Here is a 25,260-nt window from a genome sequence, read left to right as displayed (position 1 = left end):
TTTGAAATCGAGCTAACACACAAACATAGCAGGCAGCCAGCGCTGAAGAAGAAGGCACCGGAGAGCTGCAGAAGAACCGGGGTTCGCCGAGTCAAGAGCGGAAGAGGGGAGAAGATGGAAGAAGCCCCCCAGAGTCCGGAGAAGCCCCCCCCCGGAGAGCGGAAGAAGAAGCCCCCCCTGGTAAAAGAGCTAATAACGAAGACAGGGGGGGCGTCCGGAGCAGAATAATAAAATATTTTAAAAAGCCTTGTGTTGTGTGTTTATTAACTTTTACTTTTTGCCTCCAGGTGAATGGATAGGGGTACGATGTACCCCATATCCATTCACTTAGGGTGGGGGGCCGGTATCTGGGGGCCCCCTTATTAAAGGGGACTCCCAGATTCCGATAAGCCTCCGCCCGCAGACCCCGACAACCAATGGCAAGGGTTGTCGGGAAGAGGTCCTGTCCTCATCAACATGGGGACAGGGTGCTCTGGGGTGGGGGGGCCCGTAGTGCGCCCCCCTGCCCCAGAGCACCCAACCCCCCCATGTTGAGGGCACGCGGCCTGGCACGGCTCAGGAGGGGGGGGGGCGCTCGCTCGTCCCCACTCCCTTCCTGGCCGGCCGGGTAGCGTGCTTTGGATACGGGTCTGGTATGGATTGTAGGGGGACCCCCTACGTCAATTTTTCGGCGTAGGGGGGTCCCCTTACAACCCATACCAGACCTAAGGGCCTGGTATGCTCCTGGGGGGGAACCCATGCCGGTTTTGTTTTTTACAAATTGCCGTGGAGTTCTCCCTCGGGAAAGCATACCAAATGCCGTCGCTGGAATGGGCTTTTACAAGGTGTGACTAGTTTACACTTTGTAGAACGAGCCCTAATTTTACACTTGCAAAATAACACTTACGGCGCAAAAAGGAAGCTAGAAAGCTTTGTGGATCGCCTTAAGTGCTAATTTGCATACTAGCAACGGCATTTCGACTCGAAATGCCCCCAGCGGCGGATGCGGTACTGCATCCTAAGATTCGGCAGTGTAATTCAATTACACATGCCGGATCTTCTGTCTAACTTTGGAAAAAGCCTTTTGAGGATCGTTTCCAAAGTTACACACAGACTGAACAGCACTTAAGTCGGAGTATCTCTTTTGAGGATAACCCCCAGTGTGTTTCCCAAGAAACAGCGCCGGGGGGGGGGGGTAGTGGCCTGACTCCCTCAGGAGTCTGTGCCCGAAAGTGGGTGCAAATACCTTAGACAGGTATCTGCACCCCTCTCCCCCCTGAAAGGTGCCAAATGTGACACCGGAGGGGGGGAGGGTTCCATCCATTTTTGGGTGGAACTCCGCTTTAACCAGTCTTACTATATACATACATTGAGAGATGTGTCCACATATTTGTAAATTAAGACATAACAATTTAACGTGAGGGTTGGGCTATGTCTTTTTACTATACTTCTAATTTAATTTACAAAATATCTATGTTGTGTAAGGGACGGAAGGTGTCTGGTATGAGGGTTCTGGAGGTGGCATCTGCACAATTTGTAGACACGGCTACACAAACTTCGCAGGATTTTTTTTTTAATTGAAGCGCATGTTATGCTCCCCAAAAGTGATGATCCTTCCTTTTACATAGGGAAAAAATTTAGGTACTTGGATCTTGTTCTCAAGTTTTGGAAAAAAAGCAAGACCAGTAAGAGGTCTGGTCAGTGGCAGGGAAGAGCATCCAGAACAAGGATTGCAGTTTAAAGTGGTTGTAATCTCAGACATAAAATACGAACAAATCATATCCCTCTATAGTGTGTACTTGTCTCAATTAGGGACACGTATGCCCCGTACACACCATCACTTTATGTGATGAAAAAAAATGACGTTTTTAAAAACGTCACTTTAATTGACCGTGTGTGGGGGAAAACGTCGTTTTATGTCTTCTAAAAAACGACCAAAAAAAATTGAAGCATGCTTCAATTTTATGTGTCGTTTTTCAAAACGTCAACTTTTACTTCACAGAAATTGACCGTGTGTAGCAAAAACGTTGTTTAAAACGACGTTTTTTCATCCGCGCATGCCCAGAAGCGAGCTTCAATGGAAAAACGTGGTGGAACGTAACCTCGCTTTGCTAGAACATTGTGAGAAAAACGATGGTGTGTAGGAAATTGAAGTTTCAAAAACGTCATTTTTTACTTCACAGAAAATGTCGTTTTTTTTCATCACATAAAGTGATGGTGTGTATGGGGCATTAGGCCCAGATTCTCAAAGGACTTACGACGGCGCAGCGCCATGTACGCCGTCGTAAGTCCTAATCTGACCCGTCGTATCTATGCCACTGATTCTTAGAATCAGTTACGCATAGATATCCATTAGATCCGACAGGCGTAAGTCTCTTATGCAATAAAAGTTTTTGTAAAAAGTTACGTCGTTTGCGTAAGTCGTCCGTGAATGGGGCTGGACGTCATTTACGTTCACGTCGAAACCAATGACGTCCTTGCGGCGTACTTTGGAGCAATGCACACTGGGAAATTCCACGGAATAACTCTCTTCAAGTGGAGCCATATATTACTTCCCTTAGACCCTTAGATCCCCCAAGGTATATCTATGGTATAGGGCCAATCAATCTTAAAGGATATTAAAATAACTTTACTGTCTAGTAAGATCACCAAAATGGATGACGTCACATTGCTTTAAAGTACCTGCAGGTAGGTATAGAGGTAAGGAATGGCTTATTTCAAAGCTCATTTATTTAGGCCTCATGTGCACTGTGGCTGGTAAACGGATGTTTAGGAGCAGTTGGGCATTTTTTTCAACTGCTCCTGAACTTTCCTCTATGTCAGGGGTGTCCAAACTTTTTTCAAAGAGGGCCACATTTGATGAAGTGAACATGCTCGAGGGCCGACCATTTTGCCTAACATTTTTTGAACCATTAAAATTTAATCTAAGTGTGTTTGTCCGAGCACCAATACACTGCCCAACAAGAATTCTCTTGCCTTTGTGGCGGTGTGTGGTGAAGAGATGAGATCTGTGTGTTATTTGGATATACTGTATATATCTCTTTTGTGGTCCCAACGAATTCCTGAGCGCTGCTCAGAACTAAGGATGACCTTGGGTGTGTTATTTGGATATACCGTATTTATCAGCGTATAACACGCACAGGCTTACCATTGCCATGAATGCAGCCTCACCACTGCAATCAATGCAGCCTCACATGTGCCCTAAATGCAGCCTGATCGATGCCCATCTGCAGCCTTGGAGGGGACAGGGAGGGGGAGAGACAAGTGCCGTCAGATTACAAACAGGAGAATTTCTTGTTTACGCTGTGGCATCTTTAATACAAAGTCCCGCCTCCTATGATAAACAGAACAGTCATCCAATGGCATCCCAGGAAACGGGACTTCCTATTACAGCCGCCGCCAAGTAAACAGGAGATTCTCTTTATGTAATCTGACGGTGCACGTCCTGTCCCCTCCGAGGCAGCGCCGATAAATATGGTATATATCTTTTGTGGCCCCAGGGCAGATGTGAGGCTGCAATGGCTATATATATATCCAAATCCCCAGGGGGGGGCCATATTAAATCACCAGGGGGGCCACAATTGGCCCCCGGGCTGGACTTTGGACGTGCCTGCTCTATGTTATCTTATCAGTACATGTACACTGGTTCGTTTATAATTGTTTCTAGGCAGTTGTTTAGAGGCTTTTTCTTGAACCCCAAAAAAATGCATTCAGAAGCTGTGTTTAGAGGCAATTGAAGCGTCAAACGCGGCTAAATGCGGCAACTTGTGTTTAGCAACGTTTCGTTTACAGATGTTTTTCATTTTAACAAAAAAAGGTATTTTTTTTCAACTGCTTCTAGATGCAAACGCGGCTAAATGCAGTATGTAAATGCAGCTAAACGGAAGTTTTTAGAAACTGATTTTTAGCTGTCAAGTTAAATTGTTCAGGAGAGGTTGAACAACGTCCAGTGTACATGAAGCCTTGTTTTTTAAAACATGTAAATACTTGAATGTTTCTACTTTTAGCTATACTTTTAAATAGTTTATGATTATATCATTTATTTAAAAACCAAGTTACCATGTCTTGGAAATGGCAACATGTATTTTCACTTTGAAAAGTCGATACTTATATAAGTACAGATTATTAATATGATCTTGTGTTATTTTTTTCAGGCACTGGTTGTTGTGGTAATTCTTGGCTGGATATTTGTACCCATATATGTAAAAGCTGGGGTGAGAGACTTTATTTTATTAGACTTTACATACGCAAATTGTTGTTTTTCTGTTTTTTTTTGTTTGTTTTTTTATATTAACAGCAATGAAAAGAATATTAACCTGCAAGTGCTACGAAAAAGGTCAGTAATGCAAAGCTATAACAATTATGAATTCAGAAAGTTTAACATCCCAGGATTACACAACATTTTCCTGAAAACTCTGATCTTTCTCCTCTGAACATACAGTATATCTTTCTTGGATAGGTTCAAGACTACTGGTGATCAGACATCCCTCCCTCAATACTCCCCCAATACTTCCTTCCCTCTGATGCCTGTACACACGATTGGTTTTCCCAGCAGTAAAAAGTCCGCCGGGAAAACTGAGGGGAAAACCGAGAACCTGCTTGGTAGCTTTTTCCCCCTACACACCTCTGGGTTTCCCGGCAGGAAAACTGCCATGAGAGCTTTGGTCGGGAAACCTGGTCGTGTGTATGCTCCACCACAGGTTTTCCCCATAGGTAAACTGCCGGCTTAAAAACCTGCCGGGAATCCCGGTGGGAAAAAAAAACATGTTCTCATTTTTGCGATGGAGCATACACACACGGCCAGTTTTCACGCCCAACATCTGTCATGGCAGTTTTCCCGACGGGGAACCGGTCGTGTGTACGAGACATAACATGTTTTTCCTTCCCTGACACATCTCTATCGATCTCCTCTTCTTGAAATATTTAAATGCCCTTTAATCCCCCCGAGTTTGGAAAATCCCCAGAGCTATCACTGTTGGCGCAATATGACATTCCAAACTCTGATAAATTTCATTACCTCCAAATTCGCTACTGCTGAAATCCCTGACAGAAAAACACGATTGGTCAACAACCGAAACGTATTTGAAACCAGATGTCGAACGTCCCCTACAACACAAGGGGGTTGATTTACTAAAGGCAAATCCACTCTGCACTACAAGTGCACTCGGAAGTGCAGTCACTGTAGATCTGAGGAGAAGATCTGAAATGGGGGGAAGCTCTGCTGATTTTATCATCCAATCATGTGCAAGCAAAAATTCTGTTTTTTATTTCTTCCTTGGACGTCCCCCTCTAATCTACAGTGACTGCACTTCCAAGAGCACTTGTAGTGCAAAGTGGATTTGCCTTTAGTAAATAACCCCCAAGGTCTCATTTCCCTATTATACTCCTCTAATCTCAAAAATTTTAACTCACGTACCCATCTTACTGCTCCAATTGGGAAAGGGACTTTCCTCCCGTAACGTAATGACTTTAGAAAACTCTTTCAAGGTCTTGTCTCAGTGGTACTTTATCCCGGCTAGAATTGATAAATGTCTCCCTACATACCCTTCTATATGCTTTAGGGCAGGGATATGCAATTAGCGGACCTCCAGCTGTTGCAAAACTACAAGTCCCATCATGCCTCTGCCTCTGGGTGTCATGCTTGTGGCTGTCAGTCTTGCTATGCCTCATGGTATTTGTAGTTTTGCAACAGCTGGAGGTCCGCTAATTGCATATCCCCGCTTTAGGGGATGCTCAGACCTAGGCGATATGAAGCATATATGGTGGACATGCCCTAAGGTCAAAAAGCTGTGGGTAAGAGTCTACAACATGGTCAACTCAGTTTTACACATAAACTTACAAAAATACCCTTGGGAGGCGCTCCTACACAAACCGATAGAAGGCGCTACCAACCAAAAGTGCGCTTTCGTGATCCATATATTCTGGGCCATGAATCAGACAATTGCCACAGCATGGAAGACACCTATTCTCAACTTCGACTAAGTGAAAAGTCGGATGTGCGGCACCCTAGTAAACAAGAAATTTACGGCGATTCTAACCGACAAACACGATAAACATCTGTGTATATCTGTCAGCCCTGGTTAGATTGCTTCCCATCAACGCAACCGCCTATGCACTTCTTAGAACTGTTATCTAGTAAACGTGTTGATATTTTTCTCCAGGACAGGGATGGCCTTCCCCCTCTCCCTCCTTCTCCCCCCCCCCCCTTTTTTTTCTTTTTCCCTTTTTTACTCTGATTCTCTCTGCCTTGGAACTGGTATTTTGCCCACAAGCTAGAGTGGTCCCATAGATGACTAAATGTGTTTTTTTTAGCTCTATGGTCCCCAGCTCAACAGCCCCCCTTTTATTGCACATGAGACGCATGCAATTTCAGGCATGGCTTTGTTATTTTATTACCTATTGATTTAATGCTGCTGGGCCTGGTTGTTTCTTTCTTTTTTTATTTCTGCATCATTGATTAATGTATAATACTCAGGGCTGCCATCAGGGGGGCACAGACAGTACACCTGTAAGGGGCCCAGTGGTCCCCAGGGGCCCAGATGGCATCCCCCATTTTTTTTATTTGTCAACACCCAAAGCCCCCCCCCTGACCTGTAAGGGGCCCGGATGGCATCCCCCATTTTTATTTTTTTTTGTTCGTTTGCCCCCAAAGTCCCCCCCGACCTGTAAGGGGCCTGGATGGCATCCCCCATTTTTTTGTCAGCACTCACTTATCAATTTGCGCCCTCCCGCTTCTCAATTGGCGATGGCACCCACCCCCCCCGCTTCTCAACTTGCGGCACCCCCCCCCCCCCGTTTTCTGCTCCAGGGGGGCCATGCCTCAAGCTGTGTAAATTCCTGATGGCTGCCCTGATAATACTTGCAGAGAGAAACTGCTTTTGAATTTGTTATGCTATTGTATTAATCTTATTGTGTAAGTGCCCATTTGTTATTCTTCTCAATAAAGTTCAAGTAAAAGAAAGCTGATTGGTTGATATGGGCAACTGCCTTGTGGTGCCCCAGGTCTTTTTACAACCCTAGTCCAGCCATATACTAAAACATGGCTAACTGACATTTAGGCTCCATGCACACTGGGCTTAAAAAAACGTCTGTTCTCTCAGCAGTAAAAAACGCTCATATAGAGCATTTTTTGTACAAAGTTTAGCAAGTATAGGAGAGTTTTAATTTTTTTCAAATGAGAAGGTTTTTTTTTTCTGCCTCTAAACGTTAAACTCATGTGCATATCCTAATGTGCATGTACACATAGGATAATATTGAGCTACTTCTACAGGCAGAACACAAAACTCCTGTAGAAGCAACGTTTTTTAAGCCAGTGTGCATGGAGCCTCAGTTGTATAGACTTATTTGACAAAGCATGCATAAACTAAAAGTTCAGAAACCAATAAGGCCGGGTACACACGAACAAACATGGACGGTGAAACCGGTCCGTCGGACCGTTTTCACCGTACATGCCTGCCAGAGGGCTTCTGTACGATGGTTGTACACACCATCGTACAGAAGTCCGCGCGTAAACAATACGCGGGGCGTGTCCGCGTCGTCGCCGCGACGATGACGCGGAGACGTGGGCGGGCCTGCCATTTAAAGGCTTCCACGCATGCGTCGAAGTCATTCGACGCATGCGAGGGACGGCGGGCGCCTGGACATGTACGGTAGGTCTGTACTGACGACCGTACATGTCCGAGCGGGCAGGATTCCAGCGGACGGTTTTAAAACACGTCCACGAATATTTGCCCGCTGGGAAAAGCCCCGGCGGGCAAATGTTTGCTGGAATTCGGCCCGCTCGCGCCTACACACGACCGAACATGTATGCTGAAACTGGCCCGCGGACCAGTTTCAGCATACATGTTTGGTCGTGTGTACGGGGCCTATGAGTTCATATTTCAGCCATACAATTTTAGTAAACAGAAAATCTGAATAGTTAACATGGGTTAATGTATGTTTTTAATATTTCGAGCTTTGAAGTTTCCCCAACCGTGTGCAAGGAAAAGAAGACGGCATGTTTGCTTGCAAAATATTGGCTGATGGAGGTCAGCAGAGCTTCACCTTGTTCACTAAACTCTGAAGAAAATGTTCTTGCAAAGTGCAACATTCCTTTCAAAGTGAACAGCTACTTACCTTTAGTAAATAAACTCCAAAGTGTCTGGTTATTGCAACTAGCTGTATAATGTTAGCGTTATTTTGTTTTTAAGCTGGTGATTTAACATAAACCATAAACACAATAAATCATCCATCTTTTGGACAATAAATGTAATACAACCAGATTAATGTTTTTCAGACTCCTTTTTCTGAGTAATCGTTTTCTAATATTAAAAATGCATATGTATAGGCTTTGTTTAGAACTTTATGTCATTCAGTCTTTGGTCACCCTTATGTTTTCCTCCCAGGTGGTAACAATGCCAGAGTATCTGAGGAAACGTTTTGGTGGAAACCGGATACGGGTCTACCTCTCTGTTCTTTCACTGCTGCTCTATGTGTTCACCAAGATCTCAGTGAGTTAAGATACAGTGTTCTTCGTTAACATGCAATGCTTATTTGATTTAGATCTTTACTTTAGAGCAAGGAAAGCAATCAGTCATTGGTGTTTGGTCTGTTATTTGTCTACTACTGACAAGACAATGAATGCAATTTTGGGCTGGAGCATTAGTAAAAAAAAAAACTATTTAGACTGTAAATAAATGTTGATTGAAAAAAGATTGTTAAATGGTGTATCTGATAGTCTGTTAAATACTCTTCCCATGCTCTTTCTGGGTTGCAAAAATATATACAAAGCTACAATCAGTATTATATCTTAAGATATCTATAGACACAAAAGGGCATGAAGGCATGATCCAATTCCCCCCAGTGCTAGTGTCTGCATATACATCATTAAACACAAGCTCTTAGGTTGGACAAAGGTTTGTGTTTAGCCTATGTGAAGGGGAATAGGTATGCAGACCCAACCTGACACCGACTTATCAAGAGAAAATACCATCAGCCAGACAAGATTTACCAACATGTCCTATCACTGTTTACCCAATAGCCAATGACTGGCAGTGTCTGTGAATATCTTATACTGTGGATATGAGAGTATCAGCCTGGATGAATGCTTTTTTTTTAAATGAATGTCTGGAAAACTCACCTGTGATGATGGCAGATAATATTGTAACTGTAGCTGAAGTTAATAAGATGTATGATTAGTCTATTAGTTTAAATTGTATCTATAGCCAAAGCTTTATTTTGTTTTTGATAGAGTTAGGAAGGGTTAAAATCTCTATAAGCTTTTTTGTTGTCTGTGTCCCCTTGGGTAGAGTTCCCTTTATTGCTGTCCCCAAAGATTCACCAGGAATTCAGAGAAAATGTCAAAAATTCAGAGGAAGCTCCCTCTTCGACAGGTGTCAATTGAACAGAATTCCCCATTGAAAGTTTTCCTATCACGTCAATGGCTATGGAAGCTACATTTTTTTTTTACGGCAGAAAATGCTAGGTGCCTGCCTGTTTCTGGCTTTATTTCTTTCTGAGTTGTTGAAACAAGCATGCGGCAAGTGAAGTCAAAATAAAGTCACAGCTACTGACTTGCATACTTGCTCCAAGGTAGTAAAAGCAATTGAAACCGTTGGATTGGCATGACAGGCATTTTACAGAATTGCAGGTAAGCTATGGCAGACTATATACCAAGGGGTCCATAACATATGTGCAGAACTGCAGCTGCTAGAGCACTCTGGGATTTATTCTAGATGTGGGCTAGGCAGGTGCTTAGAGCTAGTTGGTGCTCGCTGTTTGAGCCATGAAAGAGTTCAGGGTATCAAAAAGGGTATTTATTGCCTTTATCTAATCGAGTCAGTAGTTGAATTTGGGCCCTCTTCAAGGGCCCTTTCATGACAGTGTCCACCACCACTACCAGGGGAGGGCTAGCAGCCTTAGGCCTGGGGGGAAAGTCCAGTCAAGTGGCCTATTGAACCGTCGAATGAGCTCACCATCCGGTCCCAGGGAGTTGTAGTTTCCTCTGCGCTGCTGTTTTCCACCCACCGGGAGCTTGAGCGTGGACTACAACTCCCATAATGCAACAGCTAATGGCGAGCCACTGTGGCCATGCCCCGCCCGAATTTCTAGTGCAGAATAAAAAAATATGGTAAAGGGCAGAGGCTGCCGACCATTTTGAACATAAGTTAGAGTGGCCTGGGAGGCAATTACCACCCTGCCCCCCGGCCCAGCCCTCCCCTGACCACTACATATGGTATTTCTTTCAGTACAGGTTTCCTTTATGGTGCACAGGGTCAAACACTAGCACAGTGCAGTTTTGCAACTGTCTGTGGGATAGACACGATTGCAGTTTTTCAGATCTGTGCATCAAAACTTGCGTTGACCAACTTTGTCTTGGCCATATTAAAAAATCACCCAGCTTGTATTATCTAGTGCAACCAGAGTACCATGGCACCCTGAGGTGCCTTCTGGGTTCTTCAAAGATGCCTTGGCAAAATGCAAACAATTGCCTCAAATTGCACAAAATTGTCAGCATGCACAAAGCCACCCGATTTTATTTGTGCAGCATTACAAACTTTGGTCCCATGTGAGCCAGCTGCTGGGATTCTAACAAATGATGATGTCATAAATTGATAAGAAAGACATTAAAGGAGTTGTAAAGGAAAAAAATGTTTGCCTACAATTAATGTCTGCAAGGTAGACAGACAGAATAGTGTAATGATTCTGTTAAAAAACAAGTAAATACCTATTAAATTCCTTCATCTATATCACCTCCGGCGTTCTAGTTTCTGTTCTCTCATTCACTTCCTGGTTTGCATCGCTCGTTCATGTAAAAACTACATTTCCCAGTATGAATTGCGGTACGCCCAGTAATTCACACCTCCTTGAAGTCTCTAACACGTAGAGAGCGTCCTGCCGCACAGATGTAGTTCCCAGGAGGGGGTGAGCACGGTACTGACCACCGCAGTAAAGCCTCCTATCAGGGTGGTCAGTAAAATCAGAGAACAGAGAAGAAATAGAGCAACTTATGAGCAAAAACGAACTATGAGGAAGTGAAAAGAGGAATGTCTGCAGGTAAAGGATGCTTATTATGAAAAAAAAAAAATTCCTTTACAACCCCTTTAAGCACCTGAGAATGTTATTGTTTGCCCTTCTCTGTCTGCACTGGGGTCATATTAGTTGAATGAGGGAGGGAAAATCAGGGAGAAGAGAAACAATGGAATACTAGTCAGTACCAGTGTGTAAAGCTGTAGAAAATAAATCTTCTCTAATGTTGGGTGTCCTACGTGTGTTGATGCCGCTGCATTATGAAGCTGGATTTTCATCCTAAATATGTAACATGTTTTCTTTCAGGCAGATATGTTTTCAGGAGGCATTTTCATCCAACAAGCCATGAAAATTAATATCTACATAGCCGTTGTGATGTTACTAATTATCACTGCTTTATACACTGTGACAGGTGAGCCTTTTTCTTTCCTAATAAATAGAAACTGTAATGCACTTGGTCAATATTATTTTACAATTGATAATAGTTGAATTGATGTTTTATATGTTTAACTATTTACACTCAACCTTAGTTTTACAAATAAACATTTTAAACAGAATTGCCCATGACAGTGCAGTATTGCTTTTCTAAAGAGACAGTACAGCAGAAACTGTCTACCTTCAGACGTCCTCTCTCTGATTGAAGCTCCTTGCGACCAGCCTAAAAAGATAAGCTGGGAAAGTGAGCATATATTAAAGTTCTGCGCTATTGAGCTCTGTAAACAACAGGCTTTTTCAACTAAAACATGTTAGGATAGCATGAATGGTGTGAAAGAAGATTTAGGGGAGCTGTCCCTGATGGGAGAACACAGTAATTATTGCTAGTGGCCGATATGATCGCATGACGAAAATCCGACATGCTAGTTGTACCCAAGTCAATCTAATGTACTTGGGAACATTGGGCCTGATCCTCAAAAGGGATACGCCGGCGTATCTACTGATACGCCGTCATATCCCTGTTTCTATCTATGGAACTGATCCACAGAATCAGTTTCACATAGATAGACAGAAGATCCGACATGTGTAAGGGACTTACACTGCCGGATCTTAGGATGCAGTACCGCATCCGCCGCTTGGGCCATTTCTCGTCGAAATGCCGCTTCGGGTATGCAAATTAGCACTTACGGAGATCCACGAAGCTTTTACACTTCGTTTTTTCTCCGTAAGTATTAGTTTGCTGTCGCAAAATTAGGGCTGCTTTTACAAGGCCTAAACTGTTTACACCTTGTAAAAGTAGACCCTTCTACCCCGCGTCGCTGTAATTTTTTTTTTTTTTTCCCGCCGCAACTCGTTTTTTTTTTTACGCCCGTCGCGATTCTCAAAACCCGGCGCAACGTAAAACCACGCAAAGCACGTCGGGAAAATGACGTCGGAAGCATGCGCAGTACGTCCGGCGCGGGAGCATGCCTAATTTAAATGGGACTCGCCCCATTAAATTAGGAACGCCTTGCGCCGGACGGATTTAAGTTACACCGCTCAAAATTTCTAGGTAAGTGCTTTGTGGATCGGGCACTTAGGTAGAGATTTTGCGGCGGTGTAACTTAAATAGGAAAAATTACGTTCCGCCGGGTTTTTGTGGATCAGGCCCATTAGACCTGCCCATAGATTATTTGAATCTTGGCCGGTTCCTGCTGAATTGGCCGAAATTTCTAACCAGCTGGAGCTGTCTTAGTGATGTTGCCCATAGAAACTAATCAGATCAGTTAGTTACTGTGAGCAAAGCAGACTGTTTTTGGGGCAGGCATATTCTTAAAAAACTAAATTGATGGGGGGATTGGCGTTCTATCTTCAACATTGCAGCTGTTTTACTGGATACAGTAATTTTTGATGTTTTATTTCCTATTTGACAAGGCTTTGTTTGCTAAAAAATAATGTTTAGCATGCAATAAAATGAATGGATTGTTTTTGTGTATTCTAGTTTTACATAGCAGTCTTATCTTAAGCTTTCCATATAGACTACTGCCATCAATGGATTTTCCATGTATGACAGTAAATACTCCATTTTATGTATGTCTTAACAGTCTCACCTATGGACAAATCCTGTTATTTTCTAGCAGTGGGTATTGTATATGTGATTTTCCTGCCAGGATTAAGGTACAGCTGTGTTGCAGTTATAAACTAGAAAACACATAACTAAGAAAATCTGTATCTAGGGACTTAAAACAAATGAAGTGTTCACTCAGGCTTCATCCTGTAGCAACAAGTGATAAGGAGAAATTATACCTGAGTTAAGCACATATCACACATAACACATTATCACATTAACCTATCATAAAATAATAGAGCCTTAAAAACGCGCAAAGGTCACATGTACCGTGTGCCGAATGCTTACGACAGCTTTATGAATGTTGTGTATCCTGGATGCAAATGTTTCAAACACTCCATAACAGACCAATGTCCTAATCCTCTTGGGTAAGCAAAATCCTTTAGCTTCATTTTGTAAATCATATTGATTATGATAACAAGGCCTCTTAATGTTTCTCAGAGAGAGGAAATAGGGAATACAGATCTGTAGGTTAAGAAAGAAAAAGATTAAAAGAGAAAGTCGACAGTCTAATTTTTTCATAGGAATGTTCAGTATGCAGTTTTAAGTGGTGGAAGCATACTGTAGCCCTCGTAGAAACAACATATTGGGCCAGATCCACAGACGAAGTACGCCGGCGTATCTACTGATACGCCGGCGTACTTTCAAATTTCCTGCATCGTATCTTTAGTTTGAATCCTCAAAACAAGATACGACGGCTTTTAGGTAAGATCCGACAGGCGGATCTTAGATGCAATACTTCGGCGCCCGCTGGGTGGAGTTCGCGTCGTTTTCCGCGTCGGGTATGCAAATTATCGATTTATGACGATCCACAAACGTACGCGCATCCGTCGCATTTTCTAACGTCGTCTGTAGTCGGCTTTTTCCGGCGTATAGTTAAAGCTGGTATTTTTCGGCGTATAGATAGACTTGCCATGTTAAGTATGGCCATCGTTCCCGCGTTGAAATTTGAATTTTTTTTTTTTGCATAAGTCGTCCGTGAATAGGGATGGAATTAACTCACGTCTAAGTTAAAAAAATGACGTTCTAGCCACGTCATTTAGCGCAATGCACGGCGGGAAATTTCGGGACGACACATGCGCAGTTCATTCGGCGCGGAGACGCGCTTCATTTAAATGAAACCCGCCCCCAACCCGCCCAATTTCAAATCCGCCGCCAGAAATACACTATGCCGCCGTAACTTACGGCGCAAACTCGCTGAGGATTAGAATATACGCCAGGTAAGGTACGGCGGCGTAGTGTATCTCTCATACGCTGCGCCGATCGCAATGTATGTGGATCTGGCCCATTATTTTTACTTTTGTTGCTACTAACTGGGCAGTCTAAATTTCATCATGGCCCCAGGGCAAAATAATGCACTAGGCCCCCAGCAGAGAGATAGTGGCATGTGGTGCATGCCATTGCAAAAAGTGGGTGTGGCTAAATGTTGCTAAACAGTGGGCGTGGCTTTTTAATCTAGTTAGAAACAACAAATAAACACAACCAGTGAATTATCCCAAAATAAATTCACCCCTTGTACACACTGTCCACCCTCTCTACATTCCCTCCCTGTATATCCCTCTGTGCACACTGCTCCCGCTCCTCTTTTACACTGTCCCCCTCCTTGTACACGCTACCCCATGTCATAAATGCCTCTCCCAGCCTGTCAGCGCTGTATGTTACTGTTAGGCCTTGTTCACACAGACACTCATGTGACCGACGCCAATTTTTTCCTCTATTTTTTTCATCTATATTGCCAGGAGTCAGCAATACATTACAGCCGTTCAAATAAAAAAATCTCCTTTAGAAATATCATTTTGCTGCAGCACTGTTCTAGACATTTCACAGATGCGCCAATCTACATGCAGACTAAGGAAACCCACAGGCACGATATTTAAGCACTTGCCGACCGGCTAACGCCGATATACGTCGGCAGAATGGTACGGGCAGGCAAAGCTGCGTACCTATACGTTGCTTTGAATCTGTTGCCTAGCGGGCGCGCACGCCTGCCGCAAGCTCCGTGACTATGCCCGTGGGACTCACGGACTCAATGTCCGCCAGTGTCCCGCGATCGTGTCACGGAGCTGCAGAACGGGGAGATGCAATTCTACACAAGGCATTTCACTGTTTTGCCTAGTGACAGGACAGTGATCTACTGTTCCCTGTCATCGGGAGCAGTGATCAGTGTTGTGTCACTTGTAGCCCAGCCCCCTCACAGTTAGAATCACTCCCTAGGACACACTTAACCCCTTCATCTCTCCCTAGTGTTTAACCCCTGTAGCACTACCCCTGTAGGAGCTGCTGGTTTAGATTTGGGCCTTGCACTTTACCTCGTTCTCCGTGGTCTAGGAGATGAGAGAGTCTGTAGAAAGTTCAATGTCCACACAAGTTATAAATCCTTTTTTCTCTGCTTTTATCTTCCAAACAACTTGCATAAGTAGAGGGATGAGGATCAGGGGAAGGTTCAGGCGCACAAGGCAGATCACTGAAGAACAGTTAAGTTTCAAGATTACTCTCACCTCTTTCCTTTGAGTGAGTATTGCTCACCCGGATAGGCCCCTCTCACCTGGCCTAGCAGCCGGGATGACGCACAAACAAGAATAGAATCAGTCTCTGCCACAGACTGGTTGCAAGCATAAATGAACGATTCCGGAATCCTCTGTCACAGGATTTGGTACCCGGATATCCAGCCTTACAGTCTTAGAGCCTTTAAGCCAGCCCGGCACACTGTAAGGTTTCGTAGACTACGGTGCATCCTCCAATAAAGTTACCAGGCCTCTCCCAAAGTACCAGCCTTCCGCTCGGTCCTTTCCGGGACAGGTCCTCCCCTGGTTTCCTCCAATGAGCAGCTTCTTCCCGCAGGACAGACAGCACAGGATCACCTTCAAAGCGTAGGCCCCAGTCAGGACTACCTGGCAGGAATGCAGCCTCGGGCCAACATGGCCCCGAGGCCAAAAATCCTTCAGCACATACCTCACGCCAGGAGGGCCACGTGGCGCAAAAGGGACCCCAAAAAATGGCGTCTGCCCCTTAAGTATCCTTCCCCAGCATGCCCAGCGGGGAGACCACTACCACTGGGCTGTTCTCGGAGAAAGACACCCAATACACCCTGACCTGCTTGAGTTCCAACATTGGCCCATGGTGGCACCCCTTTCCTGCCAGTGTCATTTACACTGTAATCAGTGCATTTTTATAGAACTGATCGCTGTATAAATGACAATGGTCCCAAAATAGTGTCAAAAGTGTTCGATGTGTCCGCCTTAATGTCGCAGTCACGATAAAAATCGCTGACTGCCGCCATCACTAATAAAATAAAAAACAATTAATAATAAAAATGCAATAAAACGATCCCCTATTTTGTAGACGCTATAACTTTTGCGCAAACCAATCAATATATACTTATTGCGATCTTTTTTTACCAAAAATATGTAGAAGAATACATATTGGCCTAAAGTAAGAAAGAAATATTTTTATACATATTTTTGGAGGATATTTATTATAGCAAATTTTTTTTAATATGTATATATTTTTTTAAAACGTCAATCTTGTTTGGGTACCACATCGCATGACCGCGCAATTGTCAGTTAAAGCAATGCAGTGCCGAATGAAAACTTTTTTTTGCATTGATTCATGTCCCCTAGGGTCCTGATCCCCATACACTTTTTATGGCAATAACTTGCATATAAGCCTTTAAAAGTAGCACTTTTGATTTTTTATGTTCCTGTCCCATAGACTTTATTAGGGTTCGCACATTCGCTCAAACTTTTTGCCTGTTTGCATGTTTTGGTGCGAACCAAACCGTGGGGTGTTCTGCTCATCCCTAGTTATCATATTATGACACCTTTTTCTAAGAAACATCTAAAATATAAACAAAATTTAAAGGCTAGTTTTTACCTTTTGCACAAAAAAAAAAGAAAATGCACCCATATTAGCAGCAAAAAAATACAAATTTCATATTTTTTTGCAAATGAGAATACAAAGAGAATACAAAGGATTGCAACCACAATCAGTGGATAGTTGGTGCAATGCACAGGTTTCTGCAGACTCTTCCAAGGTATAGTTTTTCAGTGAGAGACCTGGAAGAAGTGTCAATAGACTCCGAGTGCGGTAATTACTGCACTTTTGTTCCAATGAAAAAAGTCTGTTTGTCGCATTGTAATGCTGGCCATACACTATACGAAAAATCGGTCGTTCAGACAGTTCGTTCGTTTTTCATTGGGGCACAAAATCGATATTCGTTGCTACGTTTTTTGAGCCGAAAAAATTAAGGACACATTTTTTTTCACACAAATAAAGCTTTCTTTTGGTGGTATTTGTCCACCATTGGGTTTTTATTAAACGAACAAAGACCAAACATTTTGAAGAAAACAATCACCTTTTTGTTTTGCTAAAACAAACATTTCCTATAAAAAACATTTAATAGAATGTATTCTGCTACATATCTTTGATAAAAAATCCTAATAAGTGTGTATTGAATGGTTTGTCTGACAAACTATGGGATATATACTGGAATTTAAAAAAATGTTATACTACTAATGGCGGCGATCAGAGTCTTATAACGGGACTGCGATAGTGCAGCGGGCAATCTGACACAGCGAGGAACTGACAAACTGCCACTGACATCACCAGTAGGGGTGTAACGGATCAAAAAACTCACGGCTCGGATCGTTCCTCGGATCAGAGTCACGGATCGGATCAATTTTCAGATCAGCAAAAAAAAAAAGACCAGACAAATACACACCGTCACGGCCCCAAATTGTAGCCTCACTGTGCCCCCATTGCAGCCTCACTGTGCCCCATTGCAGGAGGAAGTGAGAGGGCGGCCAGGACATGACTTGAGGAAGATTAAAGCCACGGGATCGCAGAGCGGTAAAACGGCTGTAACAGCTGACATTGAATTTGTCTCCGCTCTGCTCTCACTTACACAGCCCCACCTCCTCCAAACCCCATGCTGTGATAGACAGAACACATGCCAGCATTGGACCCGCATTCTGTAACAAGCATGGGGTTGGGAGGAGGCGGGGCTGTGTGAGTGCGAGCAGAGCAGAGACAATTTCAATGTCAGCTGTCACAGCGTGTTTTACCGCTCTGCGATCCCGCGGATCACGTGTGTGCCGATCCGAAGCTGCTGATCCGTGCAGATCACGGATCAATGACGATCCGTTGCACCACTAATCACTATGTGTAATGTGAATGTTATGTGCTGCTTTTACTAAGGATCTTGTTGTTTTTTTCCCCTTGCTTAGAGAAAAGAAAAACAGCAAGATCCCCTTTCAGTGAACAGAGCTCTGTATTTACAATCACAGAGCTCTGTTCTGTGAATCACTGAGCCGATCGGTGGGTGCCAGTGGCTAATTATTGGCTGAGACCCGCAGATCAGCTTTTGCTACGGTACCTAGCACGTGATCCAGCAGATGGACGCTTTGCCGCTGTGCTAGTACGCATGGGCGTCCGCTGAAATTTTTTCAGGGGGCGCGCGCTTCGGCAGCGATGATACACAGTCGCATTTTACCCTTTCTTCAACCGCTAGCGGGAGTTAAAAGCGCCCCCCCCCCCCCACGTTAAAATGTTAAAACACCCCACTGTGCCCCCTGCATCTTTCAATATCTCTTTTGTCACTACTGTGTACCCCCTCTCCACAACTGCACCTCTGGACCCCTTTACATTACACAGCACCTCACAGCTCTGGACCCCTTTACATTACACAGCACCCCACAGTATATTTATTTCAGGTCTAAAAGAGGAACCTTTTGGAATGAGGGACAAATGGATTTGATTCCAGAAGAGGGACAGGCACTCTAAATAAGGGGCAACTAGAAACTATATAACTTTGTGTTGTGTTTGCTCTGCGTTTCCAGACTTGCTAAAAACACATCAGAAAATAGTCTAGTGTTACCTGTGGCAACAGATGTTGGCACAAATAAGCACAGGCCTGGTAAATGATATAAAACGGCGCTCCCCTCCCTCTGTTCTCTGGCGTTAGTATCGTATGTCACGGATCTGGGTCTGTGTGCAAGGTCCCGCCCCACCCTAGTTTGGCTCGTGTGATAGGCGGAACACTAGAAGACTATCAGACAAGCCGAACTAGGGGGGCGGGACCCTGCACACAGACCCAGCTCCATGACATACAATACAAGCCCTGGAGGACAGAAGGAGGGGAGCGCTGCAGTCACGGATTAAAGCAGCCCCAGGGCCAGTTTGGCCCTGCTCCTGGCTCTCCCTGGTGATTCCAGGGGGGGGGCAAACGACCCCCTTGCCCTATGGAGCGGATGCCCATGCTAGTACGTTAGATGGTCGGCATGCGGTTAAAAAGGTTTTAAAGTCTAAATGTTTTTTTAGCTTTAATGCATTCCCTAAATTAGGTTAAAAATGCCCCACTACTTATCCTACCCCTCCTGTCCCTAAACACTTACATGGCTCCATGTCAACGTTCCTGCACTGTCTCTGGCCCCAGCACCCGCTCCTTTCACTTTCTGTTTTCACAGGAAAAACTGAGGACAGTGGAACTGTAGGCTCCTGCTGGTGTCAGTCAAACTCTTATTATGAGGGATCAGGGACACAGCTTACCAGTGTTGTGTGTGTCTATGGAAGCACACAGCCTGAATTAAGAGCATGCATACATGGGTGCCTCCTTGGCAACTAGCTTGCTACAGGAGGCACCAAGAGGAGTGAAAAGCTGTCAGTGCCGCGGGGAACCACCAGAAGAAGAGGAAAATTATATTCTGTGCGATATCATTGTAAGGAGTAGGTTTTACCTTTTTTATTTTTTTGCCTTTAAAATTAATTTAATGTTAAATTAATTTAATTGTATGCTATTCTTGTCATAAATGGCAATGTCATACCCTGTTTTTCTACTCTAACTTTCCTGTTTAGGTACCCTTATGTAGTTATTTTCCCACATATGATAGACTGTCTCTCTCTTTCAGGTGGTTTGGCAGCTGTTATCTACACAGATACTCTACAGACTATTATCATGCTTGTAGGATCCTTCATCCTCATGGGGTTTGGTAAGTTTATATCACCATGCACAAAATATGAGGCCGGGATGTGGGAGCGGTAGCAGCTTCTGCAAAAGAAGAAAGTATCATTTGAATTAGAGTGGCCATACACCTCTTATATTTGTGAGCAATCTATTAGCAAATATCCGGTCCTATAGAGGCTTACTACAGAATGCTAACCAGGACATGCTTGTCTGGGGGGTTACCCTTCCTATCATATTGATTACAGTGCCTTGAAAAAGTATTTATACCCCTTGAAATTTTCCAAAATTTGTCATGTTACAACCAAAAACGTAAATGTATTTTATTGTAATTTTATGTGATAGACCAAAACAAAGTGGCACATAAGAGTCGGTTCACACAGCAGCGGCACGACTTCGGGGGCGACTCTTCAGAGGCGATTTGCAAAATGACTTCTGTATAGAAGTCAATGCAGGTCGCCCCGAGCCGCCCCCGAAGTCGTACAGGAACCTTTTTCTAAGTCTGAGCGACTTGCGTCGCTCCTATTAGAACGGTTCCATTGCATTGAATGGGACGTGACACGTCAGGCGGCTGAGCCGCCTGTCGTGTCGCCCCAGTGTGAACCGGGTCTTATTGTGAAGTGGAAGGAAAATTATAAATGTTTTTTACATTTCTTACATGTGAAAAGTGTGGCGTGCATTTGTATTCAGCACCCTGATTCAATACTTTGTAGAACCCCCTTTCACTGCAATTACAGCTGTAAGTCTTTTTGGGATGTCTCTACCAGTTTTGCACATCTAGAGAGTGACATTGTTGCCCATTCTTCTTTGTAAAATAGCTCAAGCGCTGTCAGATTGGATGGAGAGCGTCTGTGAACAGAAATTTCAAGTCTTGCCACAGATTCTCAATTGGATTTTTTATTCACATGAATATGCTTTGATCAAAACCATTCCAATGTAGCTCTGGCTGTATGTTTAGGGCCGTTGTCCTGCTGGAAGGCGAACCTCCACCCCAGTCTCAAGTCTTTTGCAGGCTCTAACAGGTTTTCTTCTACGTTTGCCCTGTATTTGGCTCCAAGCATCTTTCCATCAAATCTGAACAGTGTCCCTGCTGAAGAAAAGCATCCCAAGAACATGATGCTACCTTCAAGTCCAGAAAACCTCTAGCCTTTGCAGTGAATGCTTTGTTCAGTCTGGGATCAGTTCAGTTAGATCTTTGTCTTTCCTCCACTGAAACTTCTTTCTCTCCTGTTCAACAGGATAGCGATACGGGGCATTCTGCTGATCTTCAATACACTAAATTGCCCAGGTGGACGTGGTACTCGGACCTCTTGTTCCCTGGCCACTCTCTATGGCAGGGGTCTCCAAACTGCGGCCCGGGGGCCAGATGTGGCACTTTGCTTGCTTTTATCAGGCCCTTGGGACACTCTTTCATCCACTGATACCAACAATGGGGTGTAATCCCCCCTCACTGAAACCAATGAAGGGGCACAATTCCTCCCAATACCATTAACAATGGGGACCAATGACACCATTGATGACACAATTCCTCCTGCTGACACCAACGATAAGGCATTTTTTCCCCACTGCCTTTGGACCTTTTCCACTCCCAGTGACCACAGTCCGGCCCCCCTAAAGTCTGAAGAACAGTAAACTGGCCCTTTGTTTAAAAAGTTTGGAGACCCCTGCTCTATCGGTTCTCTCAGATTGTCTGGATCTTCTGTCCCAGAGACTGGCTTACATAGTTACATAGTTACATAGTTAGTCAGGTTGAAAAAAGACACAAGTCCATCCAGTTCAACCACAAAAAAAATAAACAAACAAAATAAAAAACACAATACAATCCCATACACCCAACTCCATACCCACAGTTGATCCAGAGGAAGGCAAAAAACCCCAGCAGAGCATGATCCAATTTGCTACAGCAGGGGAAAAAATTCCTTCCTGATCCCCCGAGAGGCAATCGGATTTACCCTGGATCAACTTTACCTACAAATCTTAGTACTCAGTTATTTTATGTACATTTAGGAAAGAATCCAGGCCTTTCTTAAAGCAATCTACTGAGCTGGCCAGAACCACCTCTGGAGGGAGTCTGTTCCACATTTTCACAGCTCTTACTGTGAAAAAACCTTTCCGTATTTGGAGGTGAAATCTCTTTTCCTCTAGACGTAAAGAGTGCCCCCTTGTCCTCAGTGTTGACCGTAAAGTGAATAACTCAACACCAAGTACACTGTATGGACCTCTTATATATTTGTACATGTTGATCATATCCCCCCTAATTCTCCTCTTCTCAAGAGTGAATAGATTTAGTTCTTCTAATCTTTCCTCATAGCTGAGCTCCTCCATGCCTCTTATCAGTTTGGTTGCTCTTCTCTGCACTTTCTCCAGTTCTCCGATATCCTTTTTGAGAACTGGTGCCCAAAACTGAACTGCATATTCCAGATGAGGTCTTACTAATGATTTGTACAGGGGCAAAATTATATCTCTGTCTCTGGAGTCCATACCTCTCTTAATACAAGAAAGGACTTTGCTCGCTTTGGAAACTGCAGCTTGGCATTGCATGCCATTATTGAGCTTATGATCAACTAAAACCCCCAGATCCTTCTCCACTACAGATCCCCCAGTTGTACTCCCCCTAGTATGTATGATGCATGCATATTCTTAGCCCCCAAGTGCATAACTTTACATTTATCAACATTAAACCTCATCTGCCACTCAGTCGCCCAATTAGACAGAGCATTGAGGTCGGCTTGTAAATTGGCGACATCCTGCAAGGACGTTATTCCACTGCATAGCTTGGTGTCATCTGCAAAGACAGAAATGTTACTTTTGATCCCAGACCCAATATCATTTATAAATATATTGAAAAGTAAGGGTCCCAGCACTGAACCTTGGGGTACACCACTGATAACCTTGGACCATTCAGAGTAAGAATCATTAACCACGACTCTCTGAATTCTGTCTTTCAGCCAATTTTCTATCCATTTACAAACTGATATATCCAATCCTGTAGACCTTACCTTACACATGAGCCGTGTGTGCGGAACTGTATCGAACGCTTTTGCAAAATCCAAATATATCACGTCCACAGCCACTCCTCTGTCCAGGGTTTTACTTACCTCTTCATAAAAGGAAATCAGGTTTGTCTGACAACTTCTGTCTTTCATGAATCCATGTTGTCTGCTGCTTAAATAGTTTTTTTCCTGCAAGAACTCATCCATATGGTCTTTTATTAAACGTTCCAGTATCTTCCCAACTATAGAAGTTAGACTAACAGGTCTATAGTTACTTGGTAAAGACTTTGTTCCCTTTTTAAATATAGGCACCACATTGGCTCTACGCCAATCCAGTGGTACTATTCCTGTCATTAATGAGTCCCTAAATATTAGATACAGTGGCTTTGAAATGACAGAGCTCAACTCACCTAGGATCCGTGGGTGGATGCCATCAGGTCCAGGTGCTTTATCCACCTTTATTCTGTCTAAATATTTCTGGACCATATCACTTTTGAGCCATTGTGGATTTGGGGCTGTGTCACTCCCACCCCCATTATGGACATGAGCTCCCCCATGCTCCATTGTATACACAGAGCTGAAGAAAGCATTTAATAAATTTGCCTTCTCTTTGTCCCCAGTCACCCACACTAGATTATTTTGTAAGGGGCCTACATGCTCAGACTTCACCTTTTTACTATTAATATATTTAAAGAATTTTTTGGGGTTTGTCCTACTATCTTTTGCAATCTGTCGTTCATTTTGAATTTTTGCATCCTTGATTTCCTTTTTACATATCCTGTTATATTCTTTGTAACATTTAAACAACACTAGTGTTCCTTCATTTTTATATTTTTTAAAAGCTACTTTCTTATTGTTTATAGCTTTTTTAACTTTGCCCGTGAGCCACATAGGTTTTATTTTTAGCCTTTTAAACTTATTGCCCATGGGAACATACTTTGCAGTGAGGTTCCACACAGTCTTTTTGAAAAATTCCCATTTCTGTTCTGTGTTCATCTGTGTCAATAGTCCCTCCCAGTCCAAGTCCTGGAGAGCGGCCCTCATCCTTGGAAAATTTGCTCTCTTAAAATTTAGTGTTTTAATATTTCCTGTATGTATTTCTTGCTTATAGTTAACATTAAATGAAATCATGTTATGATCACTGCTACCCAGGTGTTCCTTTATCTGAACATTAGTAATAAGCTCTGCATGGTTTGAGATTATCAGGTCCAACAGAGCATCATTCCTAGTTGGGGCCTCAATAAACTGCACCATAAAATTGTCCTGCAATAGGTTTTTAAATTGTTGTCCTTTAACTGTCCCAGAAGTGCCATTAATCCAGTCAATTTCTGGGTAGTTAAAATCCCCCATTATTATCACCGTCCCAGCCCTTGCAGCCCTTTCCATCTGTGCAGGGAGCTGAGTCTCCACCTCCTCATTAACATTGGGTGGTTTATAACAAACTCCAATGATTAATTTTGAACTACGCACATCTGTATGCAGTTCCACCCATAATGCTTCAGCCTCATCACACTCTCCATCAACCAGGTTCTCTTTCACGCTTGCTTTGAGGTCACTTCTCACATAGAGACAGACCCCTCCACCTTTCCTTTTTACCCTGTCTTTCCGAAAGAGAGCATAGCCAGGAATATTAATAGCCCAGTCATGTGAGGATTGAAGCCAAGTTTCAGCAATACCGATTACATCATAGCTCTCCTCATGCACCAGAGCTTCCAACTCACCTGTTTTGCTTGGCAGACTTCTGGCATTGGTGAACAAACACTTAAATGTATTGTTACATTTTTCTCTAGTGTTTTTCATATAATTTATAGTAGTACAAATGGCACTATTATTTCCAATGGCTGTTTGCAACATGGGAACTTTCTTGTCACCTGCCATAACCCTCCCCCCATCTATCCCCATTCCACTCTCCATTAATGTCTGACCCCTAGCTGACCTGTGTACCCGATGTAATTCTAGTTCACCCTCCCCCCTCAATCCTAGTTTAAATACTCCTCCAGCATTCCCATAAACCTCTCCCCCAGCACAGCAGACCCCCTTCCATTCAAGTGCAAACCGTCCTTAGCATATAGGTTGCACCCCAATGAAAAGTCATCCCAGTGCTCTAGAAACCCAAATCCCTCCTTCCTACACCAGGTCTTTAGCCATGCATTCAGCTCTCTAATCTCCCCCTGCCTTTCCCGTGTTGCGCATGGCACAGGCAATATTTCAGAGAATATCACCTTGGAGGTCCTTCCCTTCATCTTGCAGCCTAGTTCTTTAAATTGATTCTTAAGGAGCCT

General features: G+C 43.7%; 1 protein-coding gene across 1 annotated transcript in view; it reads left to right on the top strand.

The window, feature by feature from the left end:
• The window catches only part of SLC5A1 (solute carrier family 5 member 1), a 99,664-nt gene that overhangs the window by 26,139 nt on the left and 48,265 nt on the right, over positions 1 to 25,260 (top strand). Inside the window, exons 4-7 of the mRNA XM_040349645.1 lie at positions 4,134 to 4,193; positions 8,364 to 8,468; positions 11,293 to 11,398; positions 19,933 to 20,013. Of these exons, the coding sequence (XP_040205579.1) occupies positions 4,134 to 4,193; positions 8,364 to 8,468; positions 11,293 to 11,398; positions 19,933 to 20,013 (352 nt within the window). The remainder of the gene's footprint in view (positions 1 to 4,133; positions 4,194 to 8,363; positions 8,469 to 11,292; positions 11,399 to 19,932; positions 20,014 to 25,260) is intronic.

The sequence above is a fragment of the Rana temporaria genome, chromosome 1 (assembly GCF_905171775.1).
Source record: "Rana temporaria chromosome 1, aRanTem1.1, whole genome shotgun sequence".
In the NCBI taxonomy this organism is placed as follows: Eukaryota; Metazoa; Chordata; class Amphibia; order Anura; family Ranidae; genus Rana; species Rana temporaria.
The sequence above is the reverse complement of the archived record's forward strand: the minus strand, read 5'-3'. Positions and strand labels throughout refer to the sequence as shown.